The following is a 19,908-nucleotide window of genomic DNA, read 5'->3' as shown; positions in this document are numbered from 1 at the left end:
TCTTCGGGAGGAAGTGCAGAAGATGCCGGACAAGGATGCGATAGAGGAAGTGGTATGTCCGTCTCCGGGGTTTTACAGTCACATCATCTTGGTGCCCAAGGCTTTGGGAGGTTGGAGACCTGTGATTGACTTACCCATCTTGAATCACTTCATCAGGAAGACACAGTTCAAGATGGAGACCCCGCGTTCAGTGTTGGCAGTAGTGAGGGAAGGCGACTTCATGCTGTCGATAGACTTAAGGGACGAATACTTCCAAATCCCTATTTATCCAACGTCCAGGAAGTTCCTTCGCTTCTCTCTCGGGGACAAGGTCTTCGAGTTCAAAGTCCTATGCTTTGGGCTGACAACAGCCCCTCAAGTGTTCACAAGGGTCGTCTCTCTCATGGGTATGGTCATCGATATGACAGTTGCAAAAGTTTTTCCATCAGATCAGAGATTGGAGAAGTTGCGAGTGGTGGCGCGCAACTTCCTGTCGGAACCACATCAGTCAGCTCATCAGTGGCAGGTTCTTCTGGGAGTGTTGTCTTCCCTGGAGAAGCTGGTCCCTCATGGGCGTCTTCATCTTCAGTTTCTGCAATGGAGACTGGGAGAATTCTGGTCTCCTGTGGGGGACTCACCCCTGTTAAAGGTTCCTCTGTCTATGGAAGTGAGAGAAGACCTTCGTTGGTGGTTGGACGACCGGAATCTTTCGTAGGGTGTCCCTCTGCGTTCTCTTCCACCGGACTTCCTTCTGTTCTCAGATGGCTCCCTCGCAGGTTGGGGGCCTCATTTAGGCGGCCTCACTACATCAGGCGTTTGGAGTTTGGAGGACAAACAGCAACATATCAACATCTTGGAGTTGAAGGCAGCCTTCCTAGGTCTGAAGGAGTTTCGGGAGAAGGTAGAGGGTCATTCTGTCGTTCTCATGTCGGACAACAACATGGTGCTAGCCTATGTGAACAAGCAGGAAGGCCTGCTTTCTCGTCAACTTCTCGCCTTGACTGTCGAGGTTCACCAGTAGGCGGTCAGCAATTCGGTAGAGCTCTCAGCCAGGTATATCCCAGGCAAACAGAATGTGGTCACAGACTAACTCGGTTGTTGGGATCAGATCCTAGGCACAGAGTGGTCCCTTCTTCAAGTGGTAGCAGAAAAGCTCTTCCAGATTTGGGGGAGACCCACGCTGGACCTTTTTGCGACTTGCTTAAACAGGAAGCTGGAGACATTCTGTGCAATGGTCCCAGATCCTTTAGCGTTAGCAGAGGACGCATTCCAACATCCCTGGGACAACCTGGAGGTGACTGCCTTCCCTCCGTTTTGTTTGATCCGTCAAGTTCTGAACAGGCTAATGAGTTCATGGGGTCTCAGGATGACTTTGGTAGCCCCTCTGTGGCCTCAGTTGGAATGGTTCCCAGATCTGCTGTCGTTGTCAGAGGTTCCGAGGGAAATTCCCCCTTGGCGGCATCTTCTGTGTCAGCCGCATGCAGAAAGGTTCCACCAGTCAGTAGAATCCCTGTCTCTTCACGTTTGGAGACTATCAAGTATCTCCTCCGAGCGAGAGGCTTTTCTCAGAAGACAGCAGGGCATATAGCAGTCTCAGAAAGTCGACCTCTGCAGTTTACCAAGGCAAATGGGTGATCTACTGTGATTGGTGTCGTAAACGGGGGTTTTCTCCACTCGCAACCTCTATTCAGCGAAATTCAGACTTTTTAACCTTCCTCAGAAACAAGAAACGTTTGTCCGTTTCTGCCATTAGAGGCTACAGGGGCAGCCCTGAGTTTGGTGTTACGCCCTAAAGGTATCAACATCTCCTTGTCCTGGGAACTTTCCTTGCTTGTTAAGGGGTTTATGCAGTCAAGTTCTTCTAGGAAGCTCAAGCCTCTGATGTAGGATGTTTCCTTGGTTCTCAAGAGCTTCACTAAGAGTCCATATGAGCCTTTGCATCACTCATCTGACAGGAACTTGACACTCAAGACAGTTTTCCTTCTGGCCTTGGCATCTTCCAAAGGTAGGAGAGCTCCACAGCCTGATCTATGATGTGAAGCCCACCAGGGGTTAGGGGTCAGTGTCCTTCGAATTTGTCCCAGAATTCATGGCCAAGACCCAAAATCCCCCTGTGCACGATGACAGGTTCACTTCGTTTTCTGTTCCATCACTGACTGACTTTGTGGGTGGTGATGCTCAAGAGCCCACAGACTTTTTGTTAGCACAGGCCGTACAAAGAAAGAGATGTCTAATAATACTATCTCTTTATGGATACGGGAAGCCATCAGACAGGCAAACTTGGCTCTTGATGATTCCGCCACCATGTTAGTGCAGGCTAGAGTGCATGACGTTAGGGGTATTGGTCCCCCTCTGGCTTTCAAAAAAAAACTTGGCTGTACATAGAGTGCTGAGCGCTGGTACTTGGTTACGCCAGTCCACGTTCACCTCTTTCTATCTTAAGGAAGTTGCCCACAGATCTATGGACACGTTTTCCCTGGGTCCTGTGGTGGCTGCCCGACAGGTTGTGTAACTCATAGTTGCCCTTAACGGGGCCCTTTTGAATCTTACCTAAGATGTTTGTGTGGATGAGAGATTGAATGAGTTGCGTGTCTCCTCTTTTCTCTTGTACCATTCCTTCTTCCTTCAGGCGGGTTAAGGAATAGAGACGTCATTCGCTGAACTGGTCTGATACAGGTGAGTGAGGTAGTCATACTGATAGTGTGGTTGCTTAATACACAAATATCAAACCCTCTATTTGGTAGCATATGCTCCACTCCTTGGCAAGGAGGATTTGGGAGTAGTAACAAACCCTGGTGTATTGGTTTGCTATTGGACAGTCAGTTTCTCTTTGGTTCCCTATACAATGATTCTCCCATATATCATTGTACGTCACTCAGGTTCTGAGTGGTTAGATATCAATTTATCGAGCTTCTCAATGGGCTTCAGTCCCCCTCCAGAAGTCATTTGTTCTGGAGTTGGACTGGTGGGTAGGCCCCCAGCTGGTTTAGGATGTCTTGTACCTCCCTCCAAGTATGAGTCTATCCTATTGTTAAGACCAAAGGTTTGTTTGCGTATGAGCAAATGACAAATTTTCCAATATAATTTGTATTTTTCATAGCTACAAACCTGATGTCTTATCATTATACTGCCCACCTCTAGCCACCCCTCTGTTTGTTAAGACATCCTGAGTTGGGAAAGATTGATGCGGTGGCATAGGTGCATGGTCTTTGACCACTCTTCACTCAATTTACACTTGCGTTGCCAGATATCACAAGATTCCTTACTTTCATCTGTGTTTTAACCAGATCCAGCTAGGCACTAGAAATTATCCTATTGTTAAGACCTCAGGTTTGTAGCTATGAAAAATACAAATTGTCTACAGAAAAAAAATTAGAAATAAATATAAATGACTAATGAAATGAATAAGGGAACATTTAACATCACTCTTACCTTTATGGAAAACACTTGTTAGCATATGGAAGGCAGAGAGGAGGGGAGAGGGAGGAGGAGAGGTCTTTTTTTTGGAAGGAGAATCAATCTCCAGAAGGACTTTGTTTGGGTGCTCGATATGGGGCCCAGTCACGCACTGGGCTCCAGATGGAGCATTTCAATGTACAAAAACTGAGGAAACGTACGATAACCAAGACAAAATTTTGTAGAAAAAAGTCTACGAAAACCGAAACGTATGAAATGAGAGGCGTATGAAAACTGAGATTTGACAGTAGTACTGTCATTATTAGTGATTACTTATTATGCTATTATTAAGCAAGTCCATGTTTACAGGGAAAGATAACCAGTTTAGAATTACTAATATACCTTTGTTACCAAAAAATCTTTATCAACCCAGGAACGTTTACAAGTACACTTGAGATTTCAACATTTGTCTATTTGATATGCTGCATGTGAGTGCTTTCTGAAATACAGTAATATCATCTCACAAAATGAAGGCATGAAGTGCCTTGCCAAAAAGATAAGAAGAAAAGGAAAAGTACAATAAGGAAGGTGGTATGTGATTGTGGGAAAGGTATTAGGGAGAATGCGTTTCACTATATACCAAATGTATTAGATGCTCAAGTTTACAAAATATACAGGGCTAAGAGTATTTTGATACCCAGGATAACTTAAAGGAGCAAATAGGAAGAGATAAATGTTGAGAACCCTGTTATGATAGAAGAGTTCAAGCATTTCTGATATCTTAGGACACTACATGAAGCATGAGTTGAGAGAGCAGTAAGAGAGTAGTTGAATCATGGATGAAAATTAGAAAAATAGATAGGCTATTGGTAAACAAAAATGTATTGATACTGGAAAAATGAAAGACTGATTACATGGGCTTGTACTGGTCTGCAGATGCATGGTTAAGGAAGAGATTTCAGAGAGGTGTGAACAGAGAATGTTAAGAACTGTGGTTTGAGTATGGTTGTAATACTGGTTACAAATGTGTGATGTGTAGAGAGGTGTCCAAAGGCTGGAAAAAAAATGACAAATCTCAAAGACTGAGGAGACACATTAAGAAGGGATTAGGAACGATTATAAAAGCAGTAGAGATGAGAATACAGGACAAAGACTGTAGGTAAGCTCAGAAAAATCGTGGAAAAGAGGATAGATGAGGACATACTTAGATTCAACATGTACTCAATAGAGCTTTAAGCAGAAAGTGTCTTAGGACAAGACTAGAGTAAGACAACTCATTTTTATGCCTATCCCCTTAATATGAACTGGAAACGCTAACATAAGCATGCTTATGATGATGGTGGTTTTAAAGAAGTGCCTACCCAGAATTAATTTGGAAGTATGTTAGTAAAAAGGACTTTTGATATAAAATGGATTTCATTTCAGGATTTACCATAATACAGGTAGGCCTTCACCAAAACCGGAGGAGTCCCAGATTATATACAGTACTGAGTTACAGAAAGATTAACTTTACGTATACGGTGTTCTCTTTATTAATCTGGGAAGAACCGTACTTGTATGGAATTGCTTGTAATTCATGAAACTCCCTAACCCAGAATGGTTTGTTGTCTTATTTGTACACCCTCGTCCTATCTTCCCATCGGGTCGGCTGTTCAAGTCTTCCTTCTCTTATTGGGAACAGTACCTACCTTCCCCTGTTATTTTACAAACACTTCTGTATTCTTTGCTCAGTTGTAGTACTACTTTCCAGCATGACACTATTGGATCTGTCTCAACATTCTCATCTCTGTCATGTCCGTTGTAGTACATGTTTCTACACCATACAAAAGCACTGGTCTGGTTACTGTTGTGTAGCTCAGCATTACTACGGTTATTGCAGCATTAACTGTAAGGCAATTCTGCCAAGGCCGATATGTATCATGTACTTCTTCTTTTTGTTGCCATTTTTCGCACTATTGACTGCAAGATGTTGTTTTCCAGGCTCTTCTCTCAAGTCCTATATCTCTTTTTGTGATTCTTCCATTTCTGCTGTGACAACGAGGCCTTCCCATAGCATATTTCCACTCACTGTCCGTTCAGCACAGCCCTTATAACCAACAAGGGAAAGGTGCTGAGCATTGATTCTGGGCTATTCAAAGTTAATAGAGGATACTATTAAGAAAATAAAAGAAATTTTCTGTTAGTCAGGAAATTGAAATGGTATGAAGAAGGTGAAACCATTATAAAACTACCATATGACAGAAGAATCACTCATAGATTGAAAAAAGTATGAATAAGATTCCACTTTTTCTTTTCAGCTATGCAGTAAGGAAGAAAATATTTGGTAATTAAAGAAAATATTTGATAAAGAAGAAAAAAACTTGGGCAAATGTTTAATTCTGTGTGGGATGTGACCTCCTGCATAAGGGAGACTGGGAGAAATCTGTATTTCATAGAAATGAACACAAGAGAAATAAATATACAAGACAGAAGTAATCTATTAGCTGTGCATTGTTGGTATGAAAATTATAGGTGGATTTATGAGTAGAGCAAATTAGCTTACAGAAGTCATGATAACAAAAAATCCAGAGTAATCAAAAAGGCATTGAAAAACACACACCATAACAGCAGAAAACAAAGTATTCAGAATCCTAGATAATGCCAACAGAAATTAGTTTTTTTTCTTCTATCTATGAATTGTTAACACCACCCTCTAAAATTATAACTGTCTATCTTGAAAGTTCAGATACTTGTATACTTTAAACTAGCATCCTACATCAAATATACCTTATCCTATTACTGTATTAATCTTTGAAATTATACGTATTATTAATATCATTTCAAAGTCATCCTAAACATTTACCTTGAAAATGTGTGTACTCTATTCTAACCCTTCCAGCCAGTAACAGAGAGAGAGAGGAGAGAAGAAGAGAGGAGGAGAGAGATAGAGAGAGAGAGAGAGAGAGAGAGAGAGAGAGAGAGAGAGAGAGAGAGAGAGAGAGAGAGAGAGAGCGCGTCTTTCTATTAACCACTCTCCTATTCTATCTATCTATTTATCCATCCAGCTCTATCTCGCACATGTTGAGTATCCTTGGGTGAGAGAGAGATTTTTCAGTAGTACATATCCTTCACAGCTATTTTATTTGGCCACCAAGTGGACAATGTTTTCTACCCTTCACTGTCATTATGTCAAGATAAATTGACAGTTAATTACACCCTCCCCTCACTCCAGGCTTTAGAGATGATTGAGAATTGATATGTTTTCTTTTAAAATTTATGTAATTTACTGTAGCAATGCATAAATGTTGTAAATATGAAAAAATTAATAACAAAGTAACATCAGTATACAAAACAGGTAAGCATATATGTTACATATGCTTAAAAAATCTATCAGAGAGAGAGAGAGAGAGAGAGAGAGAGAGAGAAGAGAGAGACAGAAGAAGAGAGAGAGAGAGAGAGAGTAGATTAGGTGAGAGAGAGAGAGAGTCTAGATTAGGTGAGAGAGAGAGAGAGAGAGAGAGAGAGAGAGAGAGAGAGAGATATGAAATACAAAGAACATAATCTAGATTAGATGAGAGAGAGAGAGAGACTCTTTGGCCAGGTGCTAACCTTTTTTTTTTTTGACTGAGTGGCCATTGGTATGCCAGGCTACCGTGCCCTTACAACTAGTACGTATTATTGGTACAGAAATTGCTGCGTGTGCATGCGTTAGACTTCCATAAACATCCAGGAATTTTTGCGCATGCGTACAGATTTGTAAACATGGCGGCAGACTGTGAACATAAAAAAATGTGCGAATTTTGATAGTTTTGGTAGGTTTTTCCTTAATTTACTTGTATGTCAAGCTGATATTTTTGTCTACATTACCTCTATAAAAAGATTGTCATATTTGTTGCACCTGTATATGCTGGAAATTTTTGTTGTAATTGTGCAAGGAGAGGGTGATCTACATACTACCCTGCTTCTGTCCTAATATTTTATTATTACTTATAAGAATTTTATATACTCTTGTTAAATCCCTAATGGTGGAAAATTTGCTCTGGGAGTATCGCCATAATCTGTGGATCACATCCCATAAGAACTATGATTAATCATGGTTTTGGCAGTCAGACATAAAGAGCTAAGTAAAAGACAAGTTTGCACAAAGTATATTGAATAAAAAGCACTGTTAAGGATAACATTCTTTTGTTTGACGATAAATCTACCATTTTGGCAATGTTCATATTCTTACTAACAGCAGTGGCGTGCACCACTTACTTTGCTTTCAGAGTTTCACTTCCAGGTTTATTGTGTCAATTAAGTACTTAAGTGCTTTTCTTTACCCCCTTTATTTGGAAAATTGGCACAAAGCACCTTGAGTTCATGGCCATTCTCAAAAGCATTCACCAACATTGCAAGCATTGAATATAAATTGCCCTCTCATTGGTAAGACACGATGCTATCGCTCACATGTCATATAGGCACATATAATCACGCTGAAGAATATTTTTAGGTAGTGGTAGTGTCAAGAAGTCCACATGCTTTCTGAATCATGAATGCTTTCAGACAATGCTACCTCAGCACTCAGCAAGAGGTGATAAAATGGATTGGTTTTGAAATTTTTGGTAGTGTCAATATCCTAGGATATGTAATGGGCTGTGTATTTGTATATATGTGTATGAATAGTATTACAAGATTTAAGATATAAAAGATAATTTTACTCTGTTTTTAGAAATATTAGCAATGTGAAAAAGATTTTGTATGGTTTATTTGCATTCCAATAATTTATTGACTAAAATAATTTAGTAATTAGGTAGTTTGTGATGGTTTCTGGTTATTAATATTTATTAAAACATACTAATAATTAATATAGTTTCTCATATTAAAGTTATGAAAGGTGTGAAATATTGGAAATAGGCAAGTTTTGTGAAGATTTGGTGTATGGAGATCCATTGTGGATGTTGATCAGTGCTCATTTTCCAGGGATGGCATGTCTGTTGGGCTTGGAGGGTCTATTAACCCCAAACATCTCAAAAGGCAGTATTATAAAATGCGAGAAAATGCTCGTCAAAATCGAGAATTGGCTCTCAGTGCTGCCACAGGAGGAGGTTTCTCTGGTAGTCAGAGTGGAGGAATTCTGCATGGGGGAGTGCCTTTTATGCCTAGGACTCATCGCCTTCGCCATGAGTCAATACCAAGCACGAAACCCAGTGAATTTGCTGCTCTCCTCATTGAAAAGCTTGAGAAAGTCAAGAGAGACCGTGAGTCACAGGAGAAAGTGCAGCAGTCCTTTAAAAAGATACAAGAGGTAAATTTATAAATCTTGTCTTCTACCATTAATGCCATTGTCTCTCTCAGAAGTTTAATTATGATAACCAGGTTACAAATCTTGAATTTATATCCTGAAAGAAGTTTGTTTTCCTTATAAGGAGTCCTTTGCAGCTGCTTTTTCCTTCTTAGTAATCTTTTATTTTTGCTTGCAGGGGGACAATGTCTCTGATGAGTGCCGCCGAGAGCATGCTTTCAACAGTCTCCCTCCATCGCTACTTCTTGATAAACTAGCGCAAAAGATCTCCCTTGATGATGCTGATCCTTGTCAATCTATTCTTGGTAGGTGTTGTAAAGGGATTAAGTTGTTTTTATGATATATTTTGGTATTTTTCAGCAATTATTATCTTCAGCTTAGATTTTATTTTGGTGTTTTAACATGATTTGACAATATATGGTATTATTTTGTAGATGAACATGTGTCTCGAGTATGGCAAGACAGTAATAACGACACTCCGGCTCGTTCCCCTGGTTCTCCACGACCTAAGTCTCCGTCTGGTAGGAGAAGTGGTTCCTTACAGCCCTCTAGGCCCACAGTATTATCACATCATGGTATAAAGGTAAGACCTAAGTTTGTTATTACAGATAATAAGTTTATATTCATGTATTATGCAGGCATTCAAATTTACTGTGTTGGTTTTCACTGTCTCATCTTTTATCTTTTGCTATAGGGTAATGTAATGGTGGGTGTTGGTCATCCGTCCATGTATGTTTCTGGCACCAACTACCTCCCTCCAACTCAAGCCCCCCACCCTCTTCATGTGCCTGCAAGTCATCGGGCTCATTGTCCCCCAGGTCATCCAGCTCACCTGCCCCCAGGTCATATGCCCAATCCATACCAAGCCAATCGAAGCTGGCATCATCCAAGACGCAGGGAGAGAGTAAGTCAAAATTTGTTCTTATGTGAAAGTGTTAACCTGTCATTTTAGACCCTCATTTGGTAGGTACCACCTACAGTATGTTTTGAAGAGGTGACATACTGGCAGTATTTAAGATCAGTTGCAGCATTTTAACAAAATCAGGTAAGTATAATAAAACTTTGGAATATCTTTTTGTTACTTGCGGACATTGTTTCCTAGTCAGTTACTGCAGTTGTTAAGGAGAGACACCTACTTTATATACACACAATACAGGCAGCCCCCGGTTATCGGCAGTATCAGTTAATGGGGATCAGGTTTTATGGAGCTTGTCTAGCGCCATAAAATCGGCAATCTATGGCACCATAACGGGCTGAGTTTTGGTAATTGGAGCCATGAGGTGCCAATCATAGAGCTATGGCGCCCTAGTATACTTAACTAAGGCGCCATTAACTGAAACATAAATGACCGATTTTTGGTTAATGGAAGTTTTCTGTTATCAGCACCCTGCTGAGTTTAAATAAAAGCCCCCCAAGAACCGGAGACTGCCTGTATTTTGATTGTAGATTTTTATGGCTTTCTTAAATGGTTCATCTTGTGAAATTAAATATGTAATACAATTTCGAAGGAATGTAAGGCAGAATGCAAAAACTTAATTCAGTTAATGTTTATGTAGAAGGTGATATGAAAATAGAAATAACTATTGTATACGTGCTGGAAAAATTTTAATATGTTAAAGTTTAATAGTATGTACTTGAGTATTATAAATTCTAAAAGTCTGTTGCATAAATGATTGAATAAGTATGCTTGAAGTATATTTTTAAGAGATGTAAAAGGCAGTAGACATGAAAAGTTTAGTTATGTACAAGTGGTGAGTCATGGTAAAAATGTGTAACTATCAAAGGAGGGACAATAATTATACTACATTTCTTGTTGATGAGAGTAGAATTATAGTATCACTAATTTTCATATGTACTGTATATTCTTCACAGGGTCAGGATGTGTATTCTACGTTTTCATCTGATTCTGGCAATGTAGCCGATTATAATGAGAGTACGGACAGAAGTAGTCATCTCCCTCTTCCTAAATCTCGCTCCATGCCAGAATATATGGAGAATTATGCAGGTAATCATTAAAAGACATTACAGGTACTCCTCGTTTAACGGCGGGGTTCCGTTCCAGGGACCTTGTTGTTAAAAGTGTTATCATCTTTATTTTGACTTAATTAAAAGCGTTAATTTTCAGTCATTATACACAGAACTATACTTTCTGACATGGCCTACTTCTTGGCAAAGTTCAGACAATGCATTGTATTATTTTATCACACATATATTTTTTAACTTCATCATATTATAATTTCATAGCGTATAATTTTCTTTAAAATAGTGTACAGTGGTCCCCCCGTATTCGCAGGGGATGCGTACCAGAGAGCCCGCCCCCCCCGTACTTAAAACCTCCTATTTTGGTAGTTAAAACTCAAGAAAAAACCACAGAATTTTTAATTGTTTTATCACAAAAAGTGGATTTTGTGATGAATTTGATTTAAAAAAAACCATGAATTAGTGGATATTTCTCATAGAAAAATATCACGAATAGGCGAATTTCCTGTGAATAATGCAGGGAAACGTTCCAGAGAGAAATCCGCGAATGTGTGAGTCCGCAAATTCGGAGAACATGAATCCAGGGGGGGTCCACTGTACTTTATTTAATGCATTTAATCCTACATTCCCAAGTTAGCCTGCTAGTAAGTCAATACAGTACTAAACTTTTCTCAGAATCTGCACATTATTTAGCAGTGACTTTCATATTCTAAATTTGGTATTTCATAATTATTGGTATTAGTTTCGTTATCATTTATTTAGATTGTAGAGGGTAGTGAGATGAAAAAATAATTAGTGAATTTCAGCGACCACCGGGCATTTGAATGTCGCCATTAAAGCGTAAACAAAGCACAATGCCATCTATTGAGAAAAGTGAACACTAAACGATTCGCTAATGGGATAAGCATTTTCTAGCATTGATAAAGATTTACGCTTGCACTTCTTACCTCAGGTATCATCTGATCTCGTGGGTGACATGTTGAATACATATGTAAATAGTACACAGTTGTATAAAAAGAAATGATCAAACTATCACATATAAGTCTTTCAGGCATACTAATACTAGTAAAAAATTTGTGCATGCCAAGTGCTTCATTGTTTTGATTAAAAGGATAGACTTGATAGTGACTTCTCAAGTAGAATATTTAAAAATAAATATATGTATTTTCAAGTTAATATAAAAAATCATATTTGACTTCACACATTTTCTTTTCATTACTAAGAATTATTCTCACAAAAAAAGGAAATATGGCATAATTTTTGCTGTCTTGAAGTTGTGAACAAATGTGGCGCTGTCCGTTTGGTAGCGCAACAAACTAATGACGGCTGAATCAAGCCAAATCACGAGAGTTCCCGGACCATAGAATGCTGGCTTTAAGAGGTTCAACTGTATAGCTTTTCTTTACAAAGTATATTAAAGATATTAAACCCTTATTTATTGTTTTAGCCATAGGTTTCAAGTTTTCAGAACCTAGGCTAGGCTAGATTATCGGCACTGAATAGCCTTTCTCTTGGCCACCATTGGCAATGTTTTATTTTTCATTTTGTTCATGAACCTTACCTGCCAGATATATATATAGCTGTATTCTCCGAAGTATGACAGAATTTCAAAACTCCCGGCACACGCAGTGGTCGGCCAGGTGGTAGTACCCATTCCCGCCGCTGGGAGGCGGACGTCAGGAACCATTCCCATTTTCTGTCAGATATTTTCTGTCGCCGGTGCAGCCAACAAGTGTTTTCTGCACCTCCGTCATTGGATTTTGGAACTCTTTTGGTCACTTGAGTATCCCAATTGATTTTTTGGTTATTTGATTTGGATCGGTGGTTAGGCATACGCTAATTGTGGATTGGTTTTGAATTTGGCTTGATTTTTCCTTAAACTTGAGATGTCTGGATCTAGTTCGACTAGCGCCAGAGTATGTGGTGTGGAAGAATGCAAGGTGAGGCTACCGAAATCTTCGGTAGACCCTCATACAGTGTGCGCGAATTGTCGGAAACATGTTTGTGTGTTTGATGATCGCTGCAATGAATGTGAGAGTATGTCTGATTCTGCGTGGAAGGCGTATGAATCATATGTCTAAAATAGAAAGAGATAGGGTAAGGAGGAGTGTAACGCCAGTTACACATCCAGTGGAATTTATCCCTCCTAAACCTGTGATGCCTTCGGGCCCTACATTAGTGTCTGTGGAGGGTAATACCCTATCAATGATTCTTGAATCTTTGCGTAGCCTGGAATCAAAAGTGCAAGCATTAGAAGGTGTTAATAGTGCAGTGGTGTGTAGTGATAATGCTCCGAGTGTTGCGGAAGTGGGGTCGGACAACCGATCTGACGTTCCTTCAGCAAGACCTGGGGGCGCTTCCCAGGCTTCCAAAGTTCGTAAACGGATCTTGAAAGAGTGCTTTTCGTCATCAGAATCGTCCTCCCCGCGCAGCGGTTGGAGCTTTCGGAAGCGATCGCGCCCTTTGAAGAGGACAAAGACAATAGATGCCGCACAGGCGGCCGCCGCCTTTGATTCCTCAGAGGAGGACGCTGCACATCCCTTAGCCCCTTCTGTTTTGCGGTCGTCTCCAGAACAATTCGAAGACTCTCCACCACAAAAGAGAGCAAAGGTGCAAGGTGTCGCACAGGCGACCGGCACCTTTGGTCTAAGGGAGAAAGACGCTTCACGTCCTTTCTCTTCTTCTGTGTTGCGATCGTCGCCGGAGAGGATGTCTTTTGACGACAATGCTTTTGAGCGCCCTGGTTGCGCTAAGGATATACCTGTGGCGGTCCATGTGAGAAGGAGGAGGGCTTCCCCTCGCCCCTCGTCTTCTCACAGGATCAGCCTAAATCGAAGAAGATTGAGAATTTGCAACATCAAATTGCCTTATTAGTTGCAGAGAAAGAGGATAATTCACGTCACAGGAGGAAGGATGATAAACTACCAGTCAAGAGATCCAGGCAGTCTCCTTCTCATCGCCTTGCTTTTTCTCCTGTTACCTCGCCTTCCAGATTTCGTGCACGAAGGTCTGCAGAGCACAACGTTAAGGCGGCAGCGAGACTTGACGCCAGGCCTGACGTTCGACTGCGCGCTCGCCTCGACGCCGGGCGGGGCGCTCGGCTGGATGCCAAGCGTGACGCTCGGCAGGACTCTCGGCTGGACGCTCGGCTTGACGCCAGGCATGGCGCGCAGCTGGACGCACGACGTAATGTTTCTTCAGACATTCGCCGAGATTCGGAGGATAGTAATGAATCTCAAGAAGGAAACTTGTCGGAGGAATTAACTGAAGAACAATCATCAGCAGTATCTTCAGATTACCAGGTTTTGGTGCAATTGCTTCGAACCTCCTTTGAAGAGAAGTTTAAACCTGAAGCCCCGCAGTCACCTCCTTCACAATTGCTATCGTCTAAGGCTATCAAGACTCGGATTGTTGAAGATGGCTACTTCATTATCAACAAAAAGGGCTTTTAAGAAAATGCAGAATTGGATGGAGTCAAGAAAAGCCCGAAACAAGAACGCTTTCGCCCTACCCCCTTCAAGACTGACAGGTAAGGCAGGTCTTTAGTATGAGACAGGGGAGGAGATAGGTTTTAGAGCCCCCTCGTCGTCCCAAGGTGACTTCGCTACCTTGGTAGATGCACCGAAGAGATCCCTTTTGTCGACGACGAAAGTGCCCTGGACCCTTTCTGAGATGGACCATCATATGAAGGGACTCTTCCGTACGATAGAAGTTTTCAACTTTTTGGATTGGTGTTTAGGGGTCTTGGATAACCGGTCGCGTAGTCCTGATTCGCTTAGCCTCGAGGAGCTGTCCAGCGTGCTTGCATGCATGGACAAGGCCGTCAGGGATGGTTCAGAGGAGTTGGCTTCGCACTTCTGCACTTCGATTTTGAAGAAGAGAGCGGTTTATTGTGGTTTTACTGCAAAGGCGGTCTCTATCTCTCAAAAGGCAGAATTGTTGTATGCGCCTCTTTCGAGCCATCTTTTTCCTCAGGCTATGGTCAAAGATCTGGCTGTCAGTCTACAAGAGAAGGCTACCCAAGACCTCCTAGCTCAGTCGGCAAAACGTACGGTTGTTTCTTCTACGTCGGCACGGGCGCAACCGTTCAAGAAGCAGAAGCCCTTTCGAGGTGGAGTTTCCTCGAGAACATCTTCTCGAGGAAGTACACGTTCCAGAGGCAGAGTCTCGGCTAAGATCAGAGGAAAGAAATGAACCAGATATCCTTCAGCCACCAGTAGGAGCCAGGCTTCGACTATTCTCAAAAGCTTGGATAGAAAGGAAGGCGGACAGCTGGTCGCTCAACGTCATCAAGCGGGGGTACAAGATTCCTTTCTTGAAACCTCCCACCCCCACTGTGCACGACACCCAAGGATTTATCCCCTATTTACCATCAGGAGAAGCAACAAATCCTTTTCGATCTGCTCGAGCAGATGTTGGAAAAGAAAGCGGTGGAACAGGTCGTAGACCTGGAATCTCCAGGCTTCTACAACAGGATATTCCTGGTGCCGAAACAGTCAGGAGGTTGGCGACCAGTCTTAGATGTGAGCAGTCTGAATCGGTTCGTACAGAAGCAGAAATTCAAGATGGAGACACCTCAGTCAGTTCTTGGGACCTTAAGACCAAACGATTGGATGGTTTCATTAGACCTTCAAGACGCGTATTTCCACGTCCCCATCCATCCACAGTCGATGAAGTATCTTCGGTTTGTCCTAAAAGGGACAGTTTATCAATTCAGGGCGCTTTGCTTCGGATTGAGCACTGCCCCTATGATCTTCACGACTTTAATGAAGAACGTGGCGAGGTGGCTTCATCTTGCAAATATCAGTCTCTATGTACCTGGACGACTGGCTCATTCGTGCCTCCACTCAAACGCGGTGTCTGAAGGATCTTCAAACAACTTTATCGCTGGTGAAGTCCCTGGGACTACTGGTGAATTTCGAAAAGTCACATCTGATTCCAACCCAATCCATCTTGTATCTGGGGATTCAGATGGATTCAGTGGCTTTTCGAGCTTTTCCGTCCCAGGGACGTCAGCAGCAATGTTTAGACAAAGTGACAGCCTTCCTAGGGAAAGATTCGTGCTCGGTGATGGAATGGATGAGCCTGCTGGGGACCATTTCCTCGCTGGAGAAGTTTGTTTCCTTGGGGAGACTGCACCTCAGACCGCTACAATTTTTTCTCAAGGAAAATTGGAAGAAACAAGAATCTGGATATGAGCTTAAAAATTTCAAGAGAGGTAAAACATCACTTAAAATGGTGGCTAGATCCAGTGAAGTTGTCGGATGGCGTGTCTCTCAAGCTTCAGAGCCCCGACCTAGTGTTGTTCTCCGACGCGTCCACCACGGGGTGGGGAGCAACATTAGGGGGGAAGAAGTGTCAGGCACCTGGAGAGGGGAACAGGTGTCCTGGCACATAAACCTAAAAGAAATGGCAGCCATCTTTTTAGCTCTCCAGTTTTTCCAAGAAAAAGTCTCTCATCGAATAGTCCAAGTCAACTCAGACAACACCACAGCTCTGGCGTACTTGAAGAAGCAGGGAGGAACACAGTCTCGGTCCCTTTTTGCCCTGGCAAAGGAGATCTTGCTGTGGGCAAGGGCACTGGACGTCACGATCCTTACAAGGTTTGTAGCAGGAGTAGAGAACGTCCGGGCAGATCTCCTCAGCAGACGAGGTCAACTTCTGCCAACTGAGTGGACTCTGCATCAGGAGGTATGCCAAGAGCTGTGGGGGTTATGGGGACGTCCGCTAGTGGACATCTTTGCGACGTCCAGAACGAAGAGGCTTCCACTGTACTGCTCCCCAGTACTCGACCAGCGGCAGTGGCGATAGACGCACTTCTCTGGGACTGGACGGGGATGGACCTGTACGCCTTTCCCCCGTTCAAGATCCTAGGGGAAGTCATGAGAAAGTTTGCGGCGTCGGAAGGGACGAGAATGACTTTGATCGCCCCGTTCTGGCTGGCGAGAGACTGGTTCACAGAGGTCATGGCCTTCGTAGTAGACTTCCCGAGGACGCTTCCAGTAAGGACAGATCTACTCAGACAGCCCCACTTCGAGAGGTACCACAGAAATCTCTCCGCTCTGAGTCTGACTGCATTCAGACTATCCAAAAGTTGGCCAGAGCGAGAGGCTTTTCTAGGTCAGTGGCGAAAGCTATCGCCAGTGCAAGAAGAGCTTCATCCAATGCAGTGTACCAATCGAAGTGGGCAGTCTTCAGGAGTTGGTGCAAGAAGAACGGCATTTCCTCCACCACGACCTCTGTGAGCCAGATTGCTGACTTCCTTTTATATCTGAGAAGGGATCTAAAACTTGCAGTCTCTACAATCAAGGGTATAGGAGTGTGCTTTCAGTTGTCTTTAGGCACAGAGGCCTGGATTTGGCGGACAACAGAGACCTTCACGATCTCTTGAGATCTTTTGAAACAACGAAGGTTCAACAACCCAGGTTGCCGTCTTGGAACTTGGATGTAGTTCTGAAGTTCCTCATGTCCAGTCCATTCGAACCTATGCATACGGCTTCCCTGAAGGATGTTACTAGAAAAGCTATCTTCCTGACTGCTCTGGCGACGGCGAAGAGAGTCAGCGAGGTACAAGCGATTAGCAAATACGTGGGCTTTAAAGGTTATAACGCGGTTTGTTCCTTGAGCCCAACGTTCCTGGCAAAAAATGAAAATCCGTCCAACCCTTGGCCTAGGACCTTCGAAATTAAAGGGATGGCCGAAATCATTGGGCGCGAGCCAGAGAGAGTTCTGTGCCCTGTCAGGGCTCTAAAATTCTACCTAAAGAAGACTAAGGAATGTAGAGGTCTTTCGGATAACTTGTGGTGTTCGGTAAGGAAGCCAAATTTACCAATGTCGAAGAATGCTTTGGCTTTTTTCTTGAGGGACACCATCAAGGAAGCGCATTCATCCTGTCAAGACAGTGATATGAAAATGTTGAAGGTGAATGCGCATGAAGTGAGGGCTATTTCTACGTCGGTAGCCTTCCAAAAGAACATGGCACTTAATGACATCTTGAATGCCACATTTTGGCGTAGTAATTCAGTGTTTGCCTCTCACTACCTTCGGGAGGTGAGGACTACATACGAGAACTGTTGCTCTTTGGGCCCATATGTCGCAGCAGACACTATATTGGGTACAGAGAGTAGCACTCTTCCTATCATTTAGGAAATAATATGTTAGTTTGGACTTTTTAATTTTATTTCTTTTTATTTTTTATTTTTAGTTTATTATGCTATTTAGGTTTTTAGTTTATTGTGGTCTTGGTCGGCCGCCTTAGGCGGACTTCCCTCCATTAGCCTTGGTTATACGAAGTTTAACCAGATAGGCTAGGTCAGGTGGTAATGTTTTTGCTTCGCCCTCATAATAGGGTAAAATGTTTTTGTCACATTGTGGTCATGTACCCGTTGACAAATCATCTGGAGCGCACCAGCTATATAGGTCACGTCCTTGCTGGCACCTCCAGTGAAGCATTAACAGCATTCGGTGTCTAATCAACACCTATATGATCTGTCACATTGTGGTCACGCTCCCCGTGACAGTTCATTAGAGCGCACCCAGCTACACAGGTCACGTCCTTGCTGGCACCTCTAGGAATGCATTAAACCCAAAAATTGGAGGTCTATAATGTAGGATCTAGTTGTTTTGTGGTCACGCCCCCGTTGACAGATCCTCTAGAACTCTACAGCATCGCAGGTCACTACCTTGCTGGAGTCTCTAGTAAAGCAGAAGCAGACTTGGGTGACGGTACTCACGAAGTCAGCTATGCTAACAGGTAAGGAACCAAGATATCAATCATGTAAATGGAATTGTTTCCCAAAATCCGAGTCTGTCTCCCCCTTCCTCCAAAGGTGGGATTCAGCTATATATATATCTGGCAGGTAAGGTTCATGAACCAAATGATATTGTTATGATACAATATTTGTTTCATACTTACCTGGCAGATATATATAATCAAAGTGCCCACCCACCTCCCCTCAGGAGACAGTGGCACTAGAAATATCTGACAGAAAATGGGAATGGTTCCTGACGCCCGCCTCCCAGCGGCGGGAATGGGTACTACCACCTGGCCGACCACTGCGTGTGCCGGGAGTTTTGAAATTTTGTCGGACTTCGGAGAATACAGCTATATATATATCTGCCAGGTAAGTATGAACAAACTTTATTGTATCATAACAAAATCATTTTAGGGTTTTTATTCTCTCTTCATGTTGCCCTCGTAACTCCGAGTTGTCGTAAAACAAGTACGTTGTTAAATGAGGAGTACCTGTAGTAACCTCTTTAATCCTAATTATTCTTACTCAGGCGAATGCTTCCCAGTAACACCAACTTTGTAGATCTTGTTGAAAAGACAAAAATCCCCTTGCATGCTGAGCTTACACTCCACTGGGACTGATGGCTAGATACTATTTCCTCCGAAGTTGCGTTGGCTATTGTACTTTTAGGATTATTAGGGTAGTGTCCCATGAATGTGAAATTCCATTTAGTTGTTCTTACATGATATACAAACCTTTGGTCCTTTACAATAGGAGTTACTGTCAGAGAAGATGGAAACTGCCGTTAAACTTTCAAACAAGGTTGTTAGGCCATTAACTACCATCTGGTAGGCAGGAGCCCTGCCTGCCTGGATGTAAACATTCCAATTTGCTTACAGCCATCGTCTGCTGCAGACACGTTTTGTTATCCATTAACTACATCTGGTAGGGCATACCCTGCCCTGCATGGATGTAACATTCCAAATTTTGCCTTACGTCCATCGTCTGCCTGCGAGACGTATGGTACTTGTGTTTATAATATATGAATTATATTATATTAGTATTGATTATAATTCATATATATAATATAATATATTTAGTAAATATAATTAATATATATATATTTAATAATATATATATATAATATATATATATATATATACTATGTAATATATATAATATATATTTATATATTTATATATATATAGAGTATTATATATATATTATATATATAGGATATATATTATATAATATATATGATGTGTATAGTATTGTTATATGTATATATATATATATATATATTTATATATATATATAGATATATATATATATATTAATATATATATATTTTATATATATATAATGTATATTATTGTAATTTATTAATATATAATCTATATATAATAATATAGTTATATGTTATTTTATATATATATATATATAATTAATATATATATATTATATATATTATAGATATATATATATATATATATTATTGTATATAATGTATATATATAGTTATATATTATATATATATAATATTATCCTATATATTAT

General features: G+C 41.6%; 1 protein-coding gene across 7 annotated transcripts in view; it reads left to right on the top strand.

The window, feature by feature from the left end:
- Positions 1–19,908, top strand: part of LOC135198469 (axin-1-like) — a 225,726-nt gene that overhangs the window by 124,193 nt on the left and 81,625 nt on the right. For all 7 annotated transcript variants that reach the window (XR_010310807.1, XM_064226092.1, XM_064226084.1 and 4 more), the window contains 5 exons: positions 8,317–8,641; positions 8,817–8,943; positions 9,073–9,221; positions 9,333–9,542; positions 10,511–10,643. Coding sequence is in view for 6 of the 7 variants with exons in the window: in XM_064226092.1 (XP_064082162.1) it covers positions 8,317–8,641; positions 8,817–8,943; positions 9,073–9,221; positions 9,333–9,542; positions 10,511–10,643 (944 nt within the window). In the remaining variant the exon portion in view is untranslated. The remainder of the gene's footprint in view (positions 1–8,316; positions 8,642–8,816; positions 8,944–9,072; positions 9,222–9,332; positions 9,543–10,510; positions 10,644–19,908) is intronic.

Source organism: Macrobrachium nipponense, chromosome 23 (assembly GCF_015104395.2).
Source record: "Macrobrachium nipponense isolate FS-2020 chromosome 23, ASM1510439v2, whole genome shotgun sequence".
In the NCBI taxonomy this organism is placed as follows: domain Eukaryota; kingdom Metazoa; phylum Arthropoda; class Malacostraca; order Decapoda; family Palaemonidae; genus Macrobrachium; species Macrobrachium nipponense.
Note: the sequence above shows the minus strand (reverse complement) of the source record. Positions and strands in the feature narration are given on the sequence as shown.